General features: G+C 37.9%; 1 protein-coding gene across 3 annotated transcripts in view; it reads right to left on the bottom strand.

Moving 5' to 3' along the window:
- XPOT (exportin for tRNA) overlaps nt 1-13,691 on the bottom strand; it is a 47,002-nt gene that overhangs the window by 20,438 nt on the left and 12,873 nt on the right. For all 3 annotated transcript variants that reach the window (XM_073020913.1, XM_008003897.3, XM_073020912.1), the window contains 12 exons: nt 12,947-13,165; nt 11,808-11,992; nt 11,539-11,707; nt 9,682-9,918; nt 8,126-8,164; nt 7,925-7,987; nt 6,452-6,576; nt 5,987-6,131; nt 5,716-5,835; nt 5,264-5,358; nt 3,056-3,125; nt 875-1,113 (listed from right to left, as the gene is read on the bottom strand). In XM_073020913.1, coding sequence (XP_072877014.1) covers nt 875-1,113; nt 3,056-3,125; nt 5,264-5,358; nt 5,716-5,835; nt 5,987-6,131; nt 6,452-6,576; nt 7,925-7,987; nt 8,126-8,164; nt 9,682-9,918; nt 11,539-11,707; nt 11,808-11,992; nt 12,947-13,165 — 1,706 coding nt within the window. The remainder of the gene's footprint in view (nt 1-874; nt 1,114-3,055; nt 3,126-5,263; nt 5,359-5,715; nt 5,836-5,986; nt 6,132-6,451; nt 6,577-7,924; nt 7,988-8,125; nt 8,165-9,681; nt 9,919-11,538; nt 11,708-11,807; nt 11,993-12,946; nt 13,166-13,691) is intronic.

Below are 13,691 nucleotides of genomic sequence, written 5' to 3'. Positions count from 1 at the left end.
AGACCAGTCTAGACAACATGGTGAAAACCCGTCTTTACTAAAAATAGAAAAATTAGCTGGGTGTGGTGGCACATGCCTATAATCCCAGCTACTTGGAAGCTGAAGAACAAGAATCACTTGAGCCTGGGAGGTGGAGGTTGCAGTGAGCTGAGATCACAACACTGCACTCCAGCCTGAGTGACAAAGCGAGACTGTCTCCCCCCCCAAAAAAAAAAAGAAAAAGAAAGAGAAAAATCCTATTGACAAAGTAGACAGAAAAGAGAAAACAAATCCACTTGTTATGACTAGGCTGTACTAGGTAATCTGCAAACTACTCATTTAAATTTAGAAAACTATCTTCAAAATTATTTATACAACTTTTTAATATCTAGCTCTTGTTCTTAAGTATATTATAGAACAATTTAACTTCTAATTAGCACTCTTTACAACTTTCATGCCACTGTTTATTGTTTGTCAACAAAAAGTATGGGTAGAGGGGGAAAAAACAGCTGCTTGGATGGTCTTCAGGACACAATACAACTAAAGAGAAACCTCAGGTTCTTCTCTTCAAGTAACCAAGACTAACCAAAGACATCCCATCCCAATATATCTTTAGTATATTAACTCTTTAGCTGATCCCCTTAAACACACAACCCATTTATACCAAAGAAGTCAGAGGGGTTAAAGATTTACAGCTATCAAGGCAAAAATGCAAATGGTATGTAATCTATCCCCTTCTTCAACTGAATCTAACTGACTGGATTTGGAGGACAAAGATTTAGACAATTCTCTGGACTATCCAACTGTGGAAACACAAATGTGTGTGCCCACCAAACAAGTGGTTCTGTCTGTGTAGATACATGCACTTCACAGTTTTAACTGTGATCACACTTACCTTGCAAATCCAACAGCATGGTTGAGACAGTCTGCTAGAGAGGCTTGCCTTTCTTCATCTTGTGCCAGCATCAACTTTTCTAACAGAATTTTAAACTTCTCCATTAGTGGAGTCAACAGATTCCTCATTAAGGCTTGTTTCCTTTCTGCCGGGTATTCACTATTAACAATCAACACTCCAGCTGTCTCATAAATAAAAAGTTGATCATCGCTGCTCAGTAAGGACTGGTGGCCATTCTCCTAGAATGAAATTTAGTCTTACTAAAAGTTTTTATTTTTTGAGTTCCTCTCATTTAATGAGAAAACGTGCATTAGGAACAGGAAATGTAATCTGTCACACCAACTCATGTATCAAATACTTATAAAGACAAATTTTCTCCCAGGACCATAGAATGAAAAGAAAACTAAATTGGAGGTCAACAGATCATGGTTCTAATTCCAGCCCTGACAAGACTCTACAAATGATCATGATTTATTAAAGTTAGCTTTCTAACTTGTTTTCTTTTGTAAAGATCTTATTTATAAGACTGTTATGAGGCTAGGCTGCATGTGGTGGCTCATGCCTGTAATCCTAGCACTTTGAGAGGCCGAGGCAGGCAGATCACTTGAGGTCAGGAGTTCATGACCAGCCTGGCCAACATGGTGAAACCCTGTCCCTACTAAAAATACAAAAAATTAGCTGGGTGTGGTGGCACACCTGTGGTCCCAGCTACTTGGGAGGCTGAGGCAGGAGAATTGCTTGAACCTGAGATGGAGGTTGTAATGAGCCAAGACCATGCCACTGCACTCCAGCCTGGGCGACAGAGCCAAGACTCTGTCTCAAAAAAAAAAAAAAAAAGTACTAGAGGGCTACCTACACTTCTTTTAAATAATTAATAAATACATAGTAAAGCATTATTTTGCATGTGTCTGTGAGGGTCATTCCAGAAAAGATTAGTTGGTCCAAGTAGACTAGGTGGGGAAGACCTGCCCTCAGTGTTGGCGGGCACCATCCAATTGACCAGGGGCACTGAGAGAACAAATACATAAGGCGAATTGGGCTCTCTCTGAAAGCTGGACAGACTTTTCTTCTGCTGCCTTGAACATCAGAGATTTGACTCTGCAAAAGTGCATTACACACAGCATTAACTGTGTGTGTAAACACTGTGCATGTACACAAGAAAGGTCCTTTCTGTATATCTGCATCTGTGAAACATAAAATTTCTTGTGATCTCAGTTCTTTGGGTGACTGCATATGTTGTAGTGACCCATTGCCATTTTTTATCAATTTCCTCAAGACTTAGGTTGTCTGTCATGGTTATTTCAGATAAGCGCAGTTATAAAACTGAGTGGCACACAATTACTAACCATAGTGATAATGTACTTACACATTTTGCTTTCTGATCTATTTCTTTATGAATACAGTTTGTCTGCTCCTGTTTTACCCATGTAACTGTCATTTTTATAACTGAGTGCTTATACTTGCAAAAGCATATGTTATTATTGCCTATTTTATTGTGTAAAGTGGACTATGAAGTGCTGTCATGTTTTTACATGTTTCTCAAATACATTCCCTTTTAAAAATGTAAAGCAATGTCTTTCAAATAATTTTTTAAAATTACTTTTTCCAGGAGTATATTTTTAAGATTTTGATCTTTCGGAATTGTGGTTTTTAGGATTTCAGGATTTTAACGCTTGGGATTATGGCCCAATCCCAATGCCAAAATACTCAGATTGACAAGCGCTTAATTTTTTTTTTACCCTAAGCCTGAAATGACAGGGAAAACCTTTGATCTAGCAGTAGCAGCTGCTAAGAATGGCTAATACAATCATAGGACTAAACAGAATAATTTAGAAGTTGAATTTTTTTTCTCAATTTTTATTTTCTTTTCGTTTTTAAAATTTTTAATATACTTTTCATTTTAACTTAACAGCAAGCTCATCTTTTTTTCTTCTTCATAAAATGCTTCAACATTTTAACAATATATCTACCCCATGCTGCCAAATTGATCTGTCAACTCTTGATTCCTATTACTATATTTTATTTACTATGTCAACAGAATTTTGGTAAATAGAACTAATCTTTGCACATACACCTCCCTCCACCACCCGTTTTTTTTTAAATGCCCACAAAGGTAAACCTAATGGCATGTGTGGCTTAAATGATTTTTGGATAAAATATCTTAAAGAGACAGATACTTACAGGTGGAGAAAGCTCTAATAAATCTTGTATTCTATTCAAAATATCCTCAATGAAAGGATTCATTTGCTTACTGAAAAACAGCAAAAAGGAAAATCACAATTAATAACAGTGCTCAAAACAGTGGTAAAATAACAATTCCCCCTTTAAGACAGAACTAAAAAAAAGTTCAGTTGTAGGCTAGTCACTTCTGATTAAGATTAGCTATGGTTAATTTTTAAAAATTACCTTTATCTGCTCTGTAGTGATAAGATTGTCAAAATGACTTACAATCTTCTAAGCCTAATAAGGAGTAGTTTTCATTCCCCGAAAATGGTACTAGTAAAGAATAATACAGGCCAAGTGCAGTGGCTGATTTCTGTAATCCCAACACTGTGGGAGGCCGCGGTGGGAAGACTGAGCTGAAGAATTTGAGACCAGCCTGGGCAATGCGGTGAGACCGATTCTACAAAAAATACAAAAATTAGCCGGCCACTGTCACACGCCTGTAGTCCCAGGTGCTCCGGGGGCTGAGGTGGGAAGATCACCTGAGCCTGAGGAGGTTGAGGATGCAGTGAACTGGGATCAAGCCACTACACTCCAGCTTAGGCGACAGCGTGAGACCCTGTCTCAAAAAAATAACAACAACAACAAATAATAAAAACTTTTAGTACTGAACTAAGTACCTGCCTGATGAACAGGAAAGGAAGCGGCAACATAAAATGGGGGCTGGGTGCAGTGGCTCATGCCTGTAATCCCAGCACTTTGGGAGGCTGAAGAGGGTGGATCATCTCAGGTCAGGAGTTCAAGACCAGCCTGACCAACATGGTGAAGCCCCATCTCTACTAAAAATGCAAAAAATTAGACAGGTGTGGTGATGGGCACCTGTAATCCTGGCTACTCGGTAGGCTGAGGTGGAAAATCGCTTCAACCCGGGAGGCAGAGGTTGCAGTGAGTCAAGATCGCGCCATTGTACTCCAGCCTAGGCAACAAGAGTGAAATTCCGTCTCAAAAAAAAAAGGTCGGGGGGGACATCTACCTGACAAAGCATGACTTGACTTGAACAGGAAGAACCAAATCTACCATAGGCACTTGGAAAATAATTTATGTCTACCTTTTTTTCATTTCCATCTTCATTTTATTTTATTTTTTTGAGACAGAGTTTCACTCTTGTCACCCAGGCTGGAGTGCAATGGTACGATCTCTGCTCACTGCAAACTCTGCCTACTGGGTTCAAGCGATTCTCCTGCCTCAGCCTCCTCCCAAAGCTGCCTCAGCCTCCCATTAGCTGGGACTACAGGCACCCACCACCACGCCTGGCTAATTTTCTGTATTTTTAGTAGAGACCGGGTTTCATCATGTTGGCCAGGCTAGTCTCGGACTCCTGATCTCAGATGATCCACCCGCCTCAGCCTCCCAAAGTGCTGGGATTACAGGAGTGGGCCACTGCGCCAGCCCTCCATCTTCATTTTAAATTCAGGGGGTTTGTTACACGGGCATATCATGGGATGCTGAGGTTTGTGCTTCTATTGATCCAATCCCATCACCCAGATATTGAACACAGTGCCCAATAGGAAGTTTTTCAGCACTTGCCCCACTCCCTCCCTCATTTTGGAGTCCCAAATGTCTTTTGCTCCCAGGTTTATGTCTGTGTGTACCCAAAATTTAGCTCCCACTTATAAGTGAGAACATGTGGCATTTTTTTGTTTCTGCATTAATTTGCTTAGATTAAAGACCTCCAGTTGCATCCATGTTGCTGCAAAGGACATGATTTTGTTCTTTGTTATGGCTGTTTAGTATCTCATGGTGTATGTGTACTGCATTTTTTCTTTCTTTTTTTTTGAGACTGAGTCTCACCCTGTCACCCACGCTGGAGTAAAATGGCACGATCTTGGCTCACTGCAACCTCCACCTCCCAGGTTCAAGCGATTCTCCTGCCTCAGCCTCCTGAGTAGCAGGGATTACAGGCACCCACCACCACACCTGGCTAATTTTTTGTATCTTTAGTAGAGATGGGGTTTCACCATGTTGGCCAGGCTGGTCTTGAACTCCTGACCTCGTGATCGGCCTCCCAGTGTTGGGATTATAGGCGTGAGCCACCACACCTGGCCTATGTTTTCTTTATCTAATCCACCACTGATGGGCACCTAGGTTGATTCCATGTCTTTACTATTGTTTTACATCAATTCAGTAATTTAAAAAACAACATATTAGCTGCAATTTTATACTTACTTGAGAGATTTGACAAATCTAGAAAACAGGTAAGCCGTTCTGCTCCGAACTTTTGCACTGGAATGCCGCAGACCTCTATGATCTAAGAAAGCCATCTAAAGAAGGAGACACTTTTACTATTTTTGCACTTTTTCAGGGGTTTTGTTGCTATTGTCATGCTACATTTTTGTTCACACCAAATTTTACATCTTAGCTCCTAAAACGCAGGAACCAGGAATACACAAGTAATTCTAAACTACACACCAACAGTCCTCTGAGAACTTGTTTTAGTTGATTGACTAATTGGGCACAAACTATCCATTTAAAAGAAATGGAGGAGGGGTTACTTTCAGAGTGTGCCAAGCATTTCTGAGAGGTTCTGATTCTGAGAAAAGTTATAGACAGAAAAATACAATGCTATCAAGTCATTAGCTGAAATCCATGTAAAGTAACAAAAAATCCAGAGTACTTACTAGTACACATGGAATGTGCTGAGGTTCAACTGTGAAAAACTTTTCATATCTAACAACAGTTTCGAAGAACTCCAACGTCACAGATGTATGCTGATAGGAACTGACTCCTGATGTTACCAACTAGAGCAGGAAAAAGTTAAGAAACCTCTTCTTATTTATTGGAACATCAAAATGCCCCAGTATTAACATATACTAAGTTCTAACAAGGAACTCCCATTAGCTTATACTGAAAACAGAAATTTATGGTCAAAATTATCTTCAGTATACTTACAGTTCGCATCATATCCTGCAAAGCACTAGCTTTTGAAACATCACCTGAGAAGTGAGCACCATGAGATACTGGAAGAGCTTCTGCCAACATATACAGCAATCTTATTGCTACTTCAACTTCCATAAACCGTGTAGTCTGCCAGTTCCTACCAAGGTATAATATGTCAGTGAGATTTAAAGATAAATTTTTCATACAGTGAATTATGCACAGGGTAAGACACCAACAAAAGTCTTTTTAATTATTAAAAAGTCATAGCAATTGTTAACTTTCCCAGGCAATATAATATATATCACAAAGGTAGAAAGGATCAAGAGAAATCAAGAAGACACTTCATTGTTTCCAGAGATACACATAAGATCTCAATAAGTAACATGGATTAGTAAGTCATATGAATCATTTCTTTTGACCCATATAAAAGAGCAAAAGAAAGAAGTAGGCTTGTTACAAAAGTAATGACAAACTTACTGCAGTGTAGAACTAAAAACTCTGCGAACAGAGGCCAGCAGTAACTCTGGTGAAACTTGAGCAAGCCTGTCCAACAGTAACTTCAGTTGTTTTCTATATTCTACAAACATGGCTTCATCTTCACCCTATGATACAGGTTAAAATCCTCATTTAAAAAACTTAGGGTTGATGGGTGCAGCAAACTCCATGGTAAATGTATACCAATGTAACAAACCTGCACATTCTGCACATGTACCCCAAAACTTAAAGTATAATAATAAAAATAAATAAAAAACTTAAAAGACCTTAAAATTCATGTAAATATCCAGTTCTGTATTTTTCTGCATTTACACATTTTGTACTTTTATTTTTTGTCACTATTTATATAGAAAAACTTACTATGCTTAATAACTTCTCCCCTCTAGCTCACAAATAAGTATTTCTGCACATAGCCATAGGCCTCAAAAGCCTAGAGCCAGAAATAGTCTAAGAAGGTTAAAGACAATAGTCTAGCACTAGAATGGGCTTTGAAATCTTTGCACCTTATTTATTCTTGTAAGTCAATATCCACTGTAAAAAGTGGTAATACTGTGGTATAACTGGAGATATTAAATGTTAGGAGGCTGGCACATCCCAAGTGCACAGTGTGTTGGTCATCACCACCATTATCCTTTTACAACTCTTAAGTTTTTCAATGCCTGAAGTGGGGGAATAAAACACTTTAGAACAAAGCTTGGCAGCGAACACCATGACTGAATACCTAGAAAGCACCAATGGCCCTTGTCTGATGGGAAGCTGACCCACTCACAATCTTGAAAAAGACTTTTAACTGGAACAAGTCTAAAGCGCCTCATTTCCACTCTACCAATACAGTCTTGTGACTGGAGTTCCTCATTCTTACAAAATATAAAATGAAATATGATCACCAATAATATTATCAATATTTTACTATGTTCAGTGCTACAGAGTATTTGTAAAAGGGCTGTTAATGGGACAGGTGTAGTGGCTCACACCTGTAATCTCAACACTTTGGGAGGCTGAGGCAGGCAGATTACTTGAGGCCAGGAGTTTGAGGCCAACTTGGCCAACATGGTGAAACTCCGTCTCTACTAAAAATATAAGAATTAGCTGGGCATGGTCGCACGTGCCTATAATCCCAGCTACTCAGGTGGCTGAGGCACAACAATCACTTGAACCCAGGAGGCAAAGGTTGCAGTGAGCCAAGATGGCACCACTGCACTCCAGCCTGGGTGACAGAGAGAGACTCTGTCTCAAAGAAAAAAAAGCGGGGGGGTTTGTTAATGGATAAAATATCAAAAATGAAGGATTAAGAGGCTTCTATTAATTTCACCCAAGGTTGGTGTCAATAAAAACAGACTAATTTTTCAAGAACTTCAAGTTTTAAAGGGCCCCGAAACAATAAAAACTTGAAATATTAATTTGATATAATAATAAAATTAAAACTCCTTTCTCCTCAACAAAAAAATTTCTTACCTCATTTTCAAAGTTATATTCTTCATCGTAAGTCAATTTTTTCATAACGGCCAACATGATTGCCTAAGAATAAAATTGAGAATAAAAGAGTTTTTGTCAGTCTCCTTCTAATTTGATATAATTTGAAATTAAGCTACATTTCAAGGCAAATTACAGACTAAGAATCTATCATTGGTTTAAAAGAAGCATAAAGTCAGTTACCTCTACATTAGCTTTTTGCTGATCCGAGAGCACTGTAAGCTGTTAAAAAGTAAGCAATAACTTATTAGGTTTTCTAAAGTTGTACCTGCATATCAGAACATTTTTCTAACCAATTAAGACCTTTCTTTCTTTTTTTTTTTTTGAGACAAGGTCTTGCTCTGTTGCCCAGGCTGGAGTGCAGTGGCACAGTCATGACTCACTGCAACCTCCAACTCCCTGGCTCAAGAGATCCTCCCACCTCACCCTCCCACAGGAGGGTGGGACCACAGGCGCGTGCCACCATGCTTGGCTGGTTTTCTTTTCATTATTTATAGAGATGGAGTCTCTCTATGTTGTCCAGGCTGGTCTCAAACTCCTGGCCTCAAACGATCCTCCCGCCTCAGCCTTACCAAGTGCTGGGATTACAGGTGGCAGCCATTATGCCCGGCCTCTAATCAATTAAGATCTTTGAAAACAACTGCACACAACTTTTTTGGAGGGCAGTTTAGCAGTAGCTGCCTATATGTAAAATGTACCTAACCTAAGATCAAGTAATGCCACTTCTAGTAAGTAACTTGACATGTAGACAAAGACACCTACAACATATTCTGCAAAAAAGGTTTTTAAACAAAGCCAAACAAGCCTACAAAACCATTAGGAGTTGTACAATGGGATTACCAGTAGTGGTCATACGTTTCCACACTGCTGCATAAAATGTCTTAACGTATACATAAAGATACATGTTATGTTTACTACAACAAAACAGAAACTAAACTCATTTGGGAAGGTATTTTAAGCTTGACTTGATTCAATTAATTCAACGTAAATATACAGAAATGGCTTTTTCCATTTCTCCATCTATAATATGGAGACTAACACCACCTACAAGTTCTTTCTGGAAGTGGGGGACACTTTATAATCATAAAAAATTGTTGCCGGGCTTGGTGGTTCACACCTGTAATCACAGCACTTTGGGAGGCTGAGGTGGGCGATCACCTGAGGTAGGGAGTTTGAGACCAGCCTGACCAACATGGAGAAACCCTGTCTCTACCAAAAGTACAAAATTAGCTAGGCATGGTGGTGCATGCCTATAATCCCAGGTACTCGGGAGTTGAGGCAGGAAAATCACTTGAACCTGGGAGGTGGAGGTTGTGGTGAGCTGAGATCACGCCATTGCACTCCAGCCTGGGCAACAACAGTAAAACTCTGTCTCAAAAATAAATAAATAAATGAATAGTTTATGAGAAATGAATGATGTACATGTAAATTAAAACAATAAACCATGCTTATGAAAATTTCAACAGTATTCACAAAGACAGGTTCAAAATAAAAATATAACCTAAACCTATAACTACCTCTGAAGCTGGTTAGTCTACTGAATTTAGAACATGAAACTATTTCCTGGCCAATTCTTTTTTTTTTTTAAGATGGAAATACATTAGTATTTAACAGTAAATATCTTTTAGGTAGTAGAATTATGTGTATTTTCTCATTTTTAATTTTTCCATATTTTCCACTTCTCCATGGCTCCTTTGTATTATTATGTACTGAGCAAAAAGAATAAAACAAAAACTTACCTGTTTCAAAATATGAAGATAATCATAACAAAATCCAATAATATTAGAAGAAATATCGTCATCCTCATGAATTAGTAGCTGCAACATCAGTGCCACTTTTGTTTCAATAGCTTGTAGTGCCTCTTGAGCATTCTTAATATCCCCATTCTTAATTAATTTACTCCAACTAACTATTAATGACTGTCCCATTCCGTTTACCAGCTTAGAAAATCTGGCCAGGAAGTCAACATCTTCTTCCTATAAGCAATGAAGACACATTTCTGTTTAAAACTGTGTGCCCCCACTATTTTAGCATAATAAAAGAAAGTCCAAAGAGCTCCTATATAGACTACTCCAGATAACTTCGCTTCTTTGATACTTGTAGCTTATTGTAATTTTTTTTAAGAAATTCAAGGTCATTATTATTGTACAAAATAAGCGCTTTGATTAACACAGCTATATAGTTTTTTTAATTTTTAAAAAACCTGTGGAGACAGTGATCTTGTCTTTAAAATATGATAGTCCTTTCAGTATAATGTCTTAGATTAAAGACGTTGCCTTTAATATCTGTTGGGAAGGAAATGTCCAGACTTTTCAAATCTCTTATTATATGTTTCCTTTTTTTGTTTACATAGGGAACAATGTTTATAGTCGTGTGTACAGTGGGGGTCTACAACAAGAAGTGTATATTTTCAAACAATTTTTTAATGATTTAACAATTTTTGTAAATCATTTTCAGGCTTCTGCAGCTGTAGATTCTCACTGTGAATCCCTTGCTTGCTCATGCATAAGTGTATTTGCAATACCAAATATACAGGTTTAGTATTTTTGCCTGTTAGTGATCGTTTCACATGTGTAACGTTTTGGTTGAGATGTTAAATGGTGGACGAGTACTGTGGATGTGAATGTGGGAAGTAATTTTAATCATATGTAATTGGTCACAAGGCCTAATTTGCAGTAACTATTGCTGTTTTATTTAACAATGCCTTGTTGCTTTGTATGCATTAATGTTTGGATGTAAAGATTGTGTGTCTATCCAACAGGGAGCCACAGTATTTAAATTGACCAACCTAATGTTACAACTACTTTGAGGTGGCCAAATGTAAACTAAAAGCCTTAATTAAAGTGGTGCAATTTTGTATAACTTAGCATCAGTAGTTCAATAAATTTGGATTGCCATGCAAAAAAAAAAAAAAAAACTGTGTGCCCAAGCTAAGAGGAAAAACTCAACTTTAGTATGAATCAAGTGCTAATTACAGGATTCAATTTTAAAGTTATATTATATATTTAACAATTCCAGGCTGGGCATCGTGGCTTATGCCTATAATCCCAGTACTCTGGAAGGCCAAGGTGGGTGGATCACCTGAGGTCAAGAGTTCGAGACAAGCCTGGCCAACATGGTGAAACCTCGTCTCTACCAAAAAGTAAAAAATTAGCCGGGTGTAGTGGCGTGTGCCTGTAATCCCAGCTACTCGGGAGGGTGAGACAGGAGAATCACTTGAACCCGGGAGGTGGAAGTTGCAGTAAGCCGAGACTGCCACTGCACTCCAGCCTGGGCAACAGAGCGAGACTCCATCTCAAACAACAAAAAAACCCAAAAAATCTCAATTCCACTATGAACAAGTTGTGTGAGCATCTCCTGACAGTTTGTGAGAAATTTGCAATTCCAGGCTTTTAAGTTTAAGAACTGGTATAACCTATTTTCTAAGGAGAATGCTACTGAGAACATTTTGGCTAGATGCAGTGGTTTATATTATAATCTCAAGGAGAGTTTATAACATTTAGAAGAAAAAAAAAGCTAACATTATATTTAACTCAGTATCTATCCCAGTTTGTTCTAACAACTTTATATACAGGTTTTTATATAAATTTACCAACCTGGTCAATGCTGAAAAACCCAGCAGACTGTAATACTTGACACAAAGATTCTACTAGTTTCATTTTATCAACAGGGTCCATTCCTTTATTTACAACTTCAAATAAACAGTCACATGCTTCTTCCCGTAGAACTTCTATTGACATATGACCTAGCAGCATATTTATAAACCTGGAATGGGAAAATAAAATTGTTGTAACATTTTCAAAGTCATGAGTTTTAGATACTGTATTTTACAAGTTTATGCTATAAAAATAATAGGCATACTTACCTATCATTGGCTATAAGGGATAAGTCTATCCAAGAGACATAAGCCCCAACTACTTCAAGGCACTGACATGTCACTTCAGAATTAGTATACTGATAATTTTGTAATATTTGGTACCATGATTCCACCAGATTTGGAATGCACTGTTCCCTCATGGTATCTTTTATGAGAGTATTCCTACGAGCCTCCTAAAATACAAAATGCCAAATGCACACATTACCTTACAAAATAATGTTTGATAGCTGAATATACTTGCACAGAGTAAACTTTCAGGCTTGTTAACACATTCTCTACCAGTATTTCCTATTTACAAGCTCTAAGCTCATATCCTGTGATTCTTTGTATTTCCTCTTTCTGTTCTACTCCTCAGTGTCAATTTCTTAGTAAATACAAACTATAAATAAGCATTGCTTAGAAATCTTAAGCATATTTTAAGGTATTTCTCAATACAGTAACAAAGTACTTATACTATGTGATGAAGAATACAGAAGCAACAACATTGACAACTCCTAAACAATGCTTCTTCCTTGCTCAGGGACTATATAGCAGTATTAAATAGAGACTACCTTTCTCAACAGATTCATAAAAGAAAATCAACTTGCGTATGTCGCTATGGTATTTGCCTAGTTAAAAAAAATTTAGGCTGGGCGCAGTGGCTCATGCCTGTAATCCCAGCACTTTGGGAGGGCAAGGCGGGCGGATCACCTGAGGTTAGGAGTTCAAGCCCAGCCCGGCGAAACCCCATCTCTACAAAAAATACAAAAATTAGCCAGGTGTGGTGGCATGTGCCTATAATCCCAGCTACTTGGGAGGCTGAGGTGGGAGAATTGCTTGAACCCGGGAGGCGGAGGTTGCAGTTAGCCAAGACTGTGCCACTGCACTCCAGCCTGGGCAACAGAGCAAGACTCCGTCTCAAAAAAAAAAAAAAAAAAAAATTAACGTAATACTTTAATTTCAATATACCTCTGGAAAAAAAGTAACCAAGTTTGAGTTCCTTCATAAAATACAATCCAAAACATTAAGTAAATTTATAATTATATAACTTAAGAAAGTTTACCTCAAGAAAGCTTTCTGCTTTTAGTATGTGCCCATTATCTCCTACAAAACTTAACATTAAATATAAAAAATCCATGGTTACTTGCCTCTGATGTATGCACCACATCACGATCCACCAACTCTGAATCAATAGCCATGAGGATTCGCAGGTACAGATCTACTCCCCTTGGATTTAGGTCCACTACTGAGAGAATGTCAAAAAAAAACTTGGGCCACTTAGTGAGATACTCTGTAACAAAAAGCAAGGCGAAGACTTGGGCAGCTTTATTTCGTATAAAGGTCTTCTCTGGTTGGGGATTCAGCATCTGACAGAGAAACAGTCCATAAAATTAAATGTAAATTGAAAAGACCCAGAAACATATTGTCTTATTAAAAGGCAAAGCTTCATCAAATGTCAACATGGCTCAGATAAACTATGCAACAAATATTCTTCAAAATTATTTTGATAATTATGATTATCAAAATTATCAAAAGTATTTAAGTGACTGGACAGGTGAAGAACAATTAAATGAACCATTAAAGGCTGTAATGGTTATTCCTCATTCTTACACTTTGACAGAAAAGTTTCATGTGCAGAGTTTTAATAGTTCCTATCATTTCTTCTAAGAAAAAAAATTGTTTTTCTTCTGTCTACTTGCTCTTTAAGGAAAATAAAAACTCTAGCTACACAACTGCTTTCCGTGTTAAGATTAGCTAAAATTAACTGAAAAGAACTCAACTGGCCCTCTATAAAGGGCTCTTGTGGAGAGCCTGTCCAGGAGGGCTCACCTTTAAGAGCCAAACAGAAAGCAGAGTTTGTCAAGTAGTTAAAAACAACTACATTTTAAAACC

The sequence above is a fragment of the Chlorocebus sabaeus genome, chromosome 11 (assembly GCF_047675955.1).
Source record: "Chlorocebus sabaeus isolate Y175 chromosome 11, mChlSab1.0.hap1, whole genome shotgun sequence".
In the NCBI taxonomy this organism is placed as follows: Eukaryota; Metazoa; Chordata; class Mammalia; order Primates; family Cercopithecidae; genus Chlorocebus; species Chlorocebus sabaeus.
This window is presented reverse-complemented; position numbering and strand designations above follow the sequence as displayed.